General features: G+C 48.5%; 1 protein-coding gene across 1 annotated transcript in view; it reads left to right on the top strand.

Annotated features, from left to right (window-relative positions):
- Window positions 1-3,609, top strand: part of Nckap1l (NCK associated protein 1 like) — a 52,431-nt gene extending 48,822 nt beyond the window's left edge. Inside the window, exon 31 of the mRNA XM_008839224.3 lies at window positions 2,181-3,609. Coding sequence (XP_008837446.1) covers window positions 2,181-2,312 — 132 coding nt within the window. The 3' untranslated portion in view covers window positions 2,313-3,609. The remainder of the gene's footprint in view (window positions 1-2,180) is intronic.
- The last annotated feature ends 4,229 nt before the right edge of the window (window positions 3,610-7,838 follow it).

Consider the following 7,838-nt stretch of genomic DNA (forward strand, 5'->3'; position numbering starts at 1 on the left):
ACCTCCATCCTTGCTCCAAAGGGGAGGAAAGTGCTTGCCCTTGGTGACCTTCCAGGAAGAATGGCAGGAGCAGAGCCAGGACCAGACACTTTTTGCTGAGGTGAAGACTGGAGGGACTGGCTGCTGCAAAGCAATTTAAATGCAAATGTTTCCACAGAGAAATTGGAAATGACTAGAGGGAAGATGCTGTGTTCTGAGTTAAAAAGGCTATCCTTGTAACCCTATGTTCTGGCCAGTACTTCTCTCCCTGGGGTCATCCTGTCCTCGTTGTCCAGCTTAGGCACTGTCTACTCAGGGCTGCCATCTTGCTCTTGGCATGGATTTCCTGGGGAAAGAGATGGTGCTCTCAGAATCATGGGCTCTGATGTCAGAGACAGACCAGGTCCTGGCAATTATCCAGGACTTATAGTTCATAGTAGACAAACTGAGGAATGGCAGGATGAGATTCAAGGTCTCTCCTAAGGGCTGGAGAGTTGGCTCTATGGCTAAGAGCACTGGCTGCTAGCACTTGCAGAGGGTCAGGTTTGGTTCACAACATCCACATGGTGGTTAACTACCATCTATAACTCCAGTTCCAGGGGATATGACATTCTCTTCTGATCTCCACAGGCCTTGTACACATAGTGTACTTAAACACACACACACAACACATACACACAAATAAAAATAAACAAAATTAAAAAAAATCTCTCCTAAAGTATATGGGCTGATTTAGGACTAGAACCCAAGTCTCTGGGCCTCCACTCTGGGACTATTTCTAGTGCCACAAATTCTTGTTATTCTCCTGGCAGAGAATAGGAAGTCATGGGCTAGTGGCTCCTTCTTGAAGCTATCAGTCACTTCTCTGTACCTGCATGTGAGAGTGTTCATCTGCTGACTGAAGTCTGAAAATCTCATCAAGCAATGAATTCTCACTGTTACCAGACTTTGGCTTGGGACTTCAGGGCATATTTTTGTTAGTTTGTTCTTGTTTTGAGACAAGGTCTGGCCATGGTAGCTCTGGCTGGCCTGGATCTCATGGCAATTCTCCTGCCTCAGCCTCCTGAGTGCTGGGACTGCAGATGTGAGTGACCTCCCCTAGTTGGGCTTTGGTTTTGCAAGCAGATTTCCTTTCTTCCTTTCTTCCTTTCCTTTCTTCCAGGCTGTGTCCTGGGTGTGCATGTGTTTGAGAATAGCAAAATCTTACCGATGTTAAAGGCTGTGGTGTTTCTTTTTTGAGGCCATCATGTGTCCTGGGTGTGCATGTGTTTGAGAATAGCAAAATCTTACCGATGTTAAATTTCAAGGGACTTTGGAGGGAGATGAAAGAAGTTACAACAGACATGGTAGAGTCTCTTTCCTGAGTGGATCTTCGAACTTGAAATACCGTTGTGGGAAGCCCACCATGGGGATTGCCATGGGATGTGAAATTCCCCTTTGAAGCACGGGTTTAGTTTTATGACTTCTTGGGTAAAGAGAGTATAAGGAAATGCACTCTGCTTCTCCCATTGGGATGGAGACCCCATTCAACCCTGGGTTCTGCTGCTTTTTGGGGGTGGCATATGGCCCCTCTGCCCATCCTCACATCCTCATTCCGATCCTTAGTCTTGTCCAGGCATCCATCTTCTGCTTGGCTAGGGGGCCTGCTGGGATTACCACAGCACACAAGCTTCTAATTAAACTAATTAATCATGCCTGTGCCTTTATGTAGCCTCCTTACTGGTCCCTAAGTGCTGTGCTGGGAGAGGGAGAGACCCCACACCCAGCACAAGAGGACCCATGTGGCTTTGGGACCCATCTCCTTGGTCTGCAGTGGCAATTGTTTCTCTTGCTGTAAAGCTTTGAGATGAATGAACCCTGCAATCCATTTTTATCTATGCCCGTGCTGCTCTCCCCCCATGTGATTTAATGTCCAGAACAGGAGAGAATGGGGTTATTCTGCGCCTAGGAAACTTTTTTATTTCTTGCCTTTTGCTTCCATGTCCTTCACATTAGTCCTGATGGAGGGGATGGGCCAGTGAAATGGAACTCAGGAGGACATACTGCCTTCTGGAGCCAAATCAAGTGAGGGAGGAAGGGGGAAGAGTGATTTGGAACCTGTTCATTCTTAACCCTCAGGGCCACAAAGGGCGTTGGATCTGCATAAAGAGGAACCGAGGTGTGCTACTGGAGGCTCTTACCTCTTGGCCCATTTGTTCCAGGTTGTGGAGGAGTCGCCTTTCTTGACCCTGGACATGCTGGAGTCCTGTTTTCCTTACGTCCTGCTACGAAATGCCTATCGAGAGGTTTCCCGGGCCTTCTACCTGAACCGGCTATCTGCCAGTACCCACTGAAGGGCCTTCTGGATGTGCACAGAGCTGGCCACAGTGGGCTGTGGCCATTTTGGATATGTGCAGAGCTGCTCCACAGTGGAAGCTGTGGTCATTTTCTCAAAAGGGAAGGGGAGTGGGAGGGTGCCAGGGAGATGGGGGTGGGGGAGGTCACACAGCTTACGAACAGGTATGCTGAGGAATATCCAGGCTGGGGAATCATGGAGAAGTGGGCCAGGCTGGGGCCATAGAGGACAGTTCATAGACAAAGGGTTGTGGGACCACATGTATGAATTTTTACCACAAAAAAACCCAGTGACCTACAAGCATATTTTGTATCTTCTGGTAATTCCAGCTTGAGCTCTGACAGGCATGGGTCTCTCCGACCTTCATCACTATTCTAGGATAATGCTGGCGGGCAGAGATGATCAATCATCGTATTAAACCATAATGAGCTTATAATCCTCCCGCTGGAGCTGCTATTGTCTCCTGCACATTCATTAGGACGATTATCTCCTCTCTTCCTTTTCCAAATGTGTTCAGCAAACAGCCCTCCTGCTCCCACTGCAGTGGACAACGCAGGGGCCCCTCCTCCATGGGGTTCTTTCCTCTGCCCCTGCTTGACTGCTGTCCACACTGAGATAGGGAGGAGGTGTCCTCCAGAACCTTCATGGACAGCCTGCTTTCCTGTCCACTGTGGGTAATGAGTGTGTCTCTTGCTTTCACCCCACCTTTTTTTCCTGTGACTCTCCACAACCCAGAACAGAGGGGCAGTTTAGATTAAGTCCTAGGTCACTTCAGCAAAGTAAACCAGACTCAGGTGGTTTTTTTCCCCTCCTGTATCATTTGGGGGTACTCTATCTCCTAATGGGTGGGACTAATTTAATCCCAAATCCCCTTGGCAGCCTGGGTACAACTGTTGCTCCAGGCAGGGATTTCTCTTATAGATCTTAAACTTCACAGACCTCATTAGGTTGTAGGGCCCTGAAAGTGGGTATCCTTGAGGGAGTACAAGCTGTTTCAATTCAGTCCTTTTCTGCACTAATTAGAATTTCAAGTGTCACAGAGCCTGGGGCATTTAAGATAGCACTAAACTAGGTTTAGTTAACTCCATGACAGGAACCAGTAGCCCTATCCGTCACTCACGCAGTCATTGCCAGGGAGGCCGGAGCAACAGATCATGTGTGTCACAGGTCCAGAATGGTTGAAATGGGCAAATAGAATTAGTCAGTTGATTAATTAGGGTCATGTCCATACTTCCACGATGAAAAGGAAGCAATTGTTGGCTTTCAGCAAAACCATCCGGCCTTCATTAAACCAATTTGATAGCTGTTTTGAGATTGTGTATGTATGTTTGCTGTTTATTTCTCTGGGGTTAGGCAATACTTCCTTAACTTGGCATCCATAACCAACAAATGTTTTATAGAAGCAACAGAGACTCCTGCTTCATGCTTCAGCTAATCGTCCTTCTTTGCTATGGAAAGGACATTATGAAGGGTGATCCAGTGCTAGGCCAGCTGAGACGGCAAGCACAGTTGATGAGGAAGAGAAAGGCTCAGAAGGATCTGAGCAATGACATCTTCCCTTTTTTGGCCTTGAGACAGGGTCTTGCTATGTAGTCCAGGCTGGTCCCAAACTCACGATCCTCCTGCCTCAGTCTCCCAAGTGCTGTGATTCCAGGCATGTATCACCATGCCCTGCTGATGCTATATCCTTGTATCTCTGCTTGGTTCTTCTGCTTGAGGGGGTGGAGACTCCTCCAATTGCATGGAGAATCATTTACAAGGACATTCCCTGAAGACAGCTAGAGAAGTTGGAGAGGAAGGGTAGACATACTATCCTTGTGGTAACTGAGCGAATTGTTGAGATAGTTGATCTACCTGCACTTGTAAGAAATAACATAGAAAGATCCCTGGACCTTTATACAGTTTCCCTCAGTGACAATACCTCACAGGACTCTAGTAGACCATCACAGCCAGGACACTGGCGCTCATATAATCTACTGCTGTCATTCAGCTTTCCAATTTTACTTACAGCACTTCTCAGTGTATATGTATTTAGCTCTTTGCAGTCTCTTTAGCTGCAGGTTTGTATATCTGCTGCCTCAGTTATAAGATACACAGCAGCTCCATCATCACATGGACCCCTTGTATAGCTCTTTTATAACCCATTTCTCTTCTATGTCTCTTCCCCCACCTGCAACCCCACCTCAGCAGATTTGTTTTCTACTAAAATTTTGCAACTTGACATCTTTTCACAAACTTGTAATTATGCCCACATATTTATTTACTACCCAGCTTTTTCAAATCATCTTTCTATCCTTAGAGAAGTTCTGCAAGGTAGCCAAGGGAAGGACTTACATATTTCAGGTCAGGAAACAGATTCAGTAACATTAAGTGACTTTAATGAAGGTTGTGTGAAGAACTAGACCCAAATCTGATGTTTAGTTCTAGACTTTGTGCCTGACCAGACTACCTCTTCGTAGGGGAGACTTAGACTCCAGAAGACCGGAGAAGGAGCAAAGAGGAGGAGGTGGTCTTTACCATCAGGAAGGAAAGGCTAGAGGTGAAGGGGTGCATGAAGAAACAGGACCCATCAGCATTTCAGGTGAATTACTTCCTCCACCACGAGGGTTTTTGACTTCTTACAGGTTTGGGACACAATCCACTATGAACTGCTTTTGCTCTGATACCCCCATCTTTCTTAACTTTCTTAACTTAGACCGCAAAAAAACCAAGGAATGACTATCAGGAGAAATTCTGACCCCGATTGCTCTGACTTGCAGAGAGAGAATCTGCTCTAGCCTCAGCATTTTCATTAGTGCAGTGTTTTCATTAAAGTCTCCATTAACTCCTTTGCAGTAGTGAGATGGAATTATCTGTCCTGCCAAGCCTGGAGGGAGAGGCTTGCTGAGGTGCTCTTTTTGGTTTGGGCAGTAGGGATGCTGCTGCTTCTGCTATAGCATCCCATCTAAGGGGCAGGTGAGGAGGGCAGCTTCAAGGTGCAGGCATCTGAGGCCTGGCTAGGGAAAATGGAGCTTACTTTCTGGCATTTTACATGAAGGGAACAAATGTGGTTTGAGCTCCAGGACCCCTAGGGAGGGCGGTCCCAACTAGAGACAGGTTTCCTCAGCCTAAGACCCTGGTGCTTGGATCAGCTCTTCCCCTACAAAGTCTGACTTTGAGAAGCTGGCACATGGCTGAACGGTGCTCACATTGTTGGGGGAAGAATGTTCCTCCAGTCCTCCTCCCCACAGGGCCTCCTGCTTCTTCGGAGTACCTGTCATCAAAGGAGATGAAGATGAGTCCCCCTCCCCCACCTCAGCCCCCACACCTCAGTGAGTTGTCAAGTACTCTCCCTCCCACCTGAACAGGAAGCAGGAGCTGCAGGCCAGGTTACAGGTTGGGGAAGTCAGAAGTTAACTTGAGCTGAGTTTGCAGCATTGGAGAGATTGAGGAGCAGGCTTTTCTCCTGTCACTTTGGAAGGAGAGGATTGTGGGGCTGCCCCTTTAAATAGCATTCCCGTAGGAGGCAGATCACATCCATCCGTCACCTGCTGCCAAAGCATCGTTTTTTGGCCTCTATCAAACTCTGAGCTTGTTGGAAGGGATTGTGGAGCAAAGGGGAGGGAGGAGGCAGGCTTTCCAAGGGGCAAGAGCAGGGCGATTCAGAAGCAGAACAGAAGGCAATGAAGCTGCGGGAAGGGAGCCTGGGAAAGGTGTGGGAAGGGGAAAAGAGGAAAAAGGGAGGGAAGGACAGCGCCTTTTGACTCTGTGAATGGAGCAAATACACCATACTATTTCCGTCTCTAGAGGTTGACAAAGCAGAAATGCAACTGTGTTGCAACAAGAGAAGGAGGTTGAGGCTGAACACTAGGACTGGTGACTAAAAGTGAGAGCCGCACAGTGGAGAAGGCACTAGAGGGCTGAGACTTGGCTCTGACTTTGAGGCTAAGTCTCTGTTGGGACTAGATTCTTTTTTCTGGGCATATTTTTCTTATTAGAGAGGAAGGTAGATGAATTCTACAAATGACCCTTTTCTTAAAAGAGGTCAGGAGCTGGGGGTCTGGGGAGAGCTGGGCTTGCCATTGTGATGACAAGAAATGTTGAGCTGATCTCTCTAGAATACTCCCTCCCCCAGTTGAAATAACCTGCCTACGCGGGGAAACTCCTTAGCTATAATGTAATTTTTGAGTTAGAGCTCTTTAGCTCTAATCTCAATTTGCAATGAATTCTTTTGTAGTTTCCAGCCCATTCCCTTTTTCAGTTGATAAGAAAGGAGACCGCTCCCGATTTTGAGAACTTGTGTTGTGTAGGAGAGGGTCTCAGATGCTGCTGTCTCTGATGAGAACAGTGATATTTGCTGAAGTTAGGTGCAGAGAGAGGGGAGGCCCCAACATTCTTGCCACTTTTTTGCTCTCTCTGATTCTGCCACATCCTTCTGGTTTGTACTTCCGGGTTGCGGGTTCCCTGATGCTGCTGTCTGCGGGAAGCCCTGACCTGAGTTGGCAGTTCTTCCACATTGGCTGAAGCAGTCCATCCTTTTCTCCACCCTGTCACTTCCCTTCTGCTCTTTTCCCAGGCTTAGTCTGGGAGCAGGGGAGCCTCCATCTGAGTGACACTTAGAATATATACCTTCTCCCAATCACCCCTCCTTCCAATCTCCAGGGATCTCGAAATTCAAATTACGTTCTGGAATCCTGGATTAGTGGCCCGTTTTAAATCCAGCAGCCGATGAATCCATTTCCATTTTTCTGTTGGAGCTTCCCCAGTGCCAAGCTAGGTGTCCATCCAGGGGGGGAACAAAGAAATAGAAGCGGTTCCTGCAAGTGTCGGGGTGGGACACAGTTGGATGGAAGAGGTTTGCCCTGCCGCATGGGCTTGAGTTCAAATCCCATCCCCTCATTTCACAAGCGTTTACTCAGCAGAGGGCCTGTTTTGCACTGGGCCTTCAACCCTTAAGATTTCTTTCTCTGAAGGCAGAGTAAAATGAAATGAGCTGGAACGGCTGCAGGCCGGATTGAGGCGAGCTGTCAGGCATGATTTCCTGGCTGTTTGCAGTTATTGGGTAGTCATGGGAGATGTGGGGCTGCCTGCAGAGCTTTAAACTCGGAGACATTCCCACGGGTGGCGGGTGGCTTGAGATACCGCAAGGCGTCCCACAGAGACAGATCCGGAAGACCCAGCTGAGGAAGCTGAGTTGAGCTGGCCAGCACCGCTCAGAACCTCCAGAACTTTTCCTTTCAAAAAGACGGGAGCGCTGCTGGGTTAGGTCTGGTGAGGTTATGAAGCTAGTGGCTTCACTCCACCCACGTCCCGGTACCCCAGGGCGTTAAGGGGTCCTTCAGTAAGGGATACACAGGTAGCTAGGCGCACGGGGGTGGACACATGAAAGCACATACGTGCATCCACAGTAACTCCGAACACCCCGGGAGGAGCCACCCCTCCACCCACGCGGAGTCCTGCGAGCCGCCTGCGCTGTCGATACGCACTCACACCCCCCGCAGGGCACACGCAGCAGCCACTCGTGCTGGGCGCCCGTGCGCGCACT

The sequence above is a fragment of the Nannospalax galili genome, unplaced genomic scaffold (assembly GCF_000622305.1).
Source record: "Nannospalax galili isolate Female #2095 unplaced genomic scaffold, S.galili_v1.0 scaffold251, whole genome shotgun sequence".
NCBI classification, from domain to species: domain Eukaryota; kingdom Metazoa; phylum Chordata; class Mammalia; order Rodentia; family Spalacidae; genus Nannospalax; species Nannospalax galili.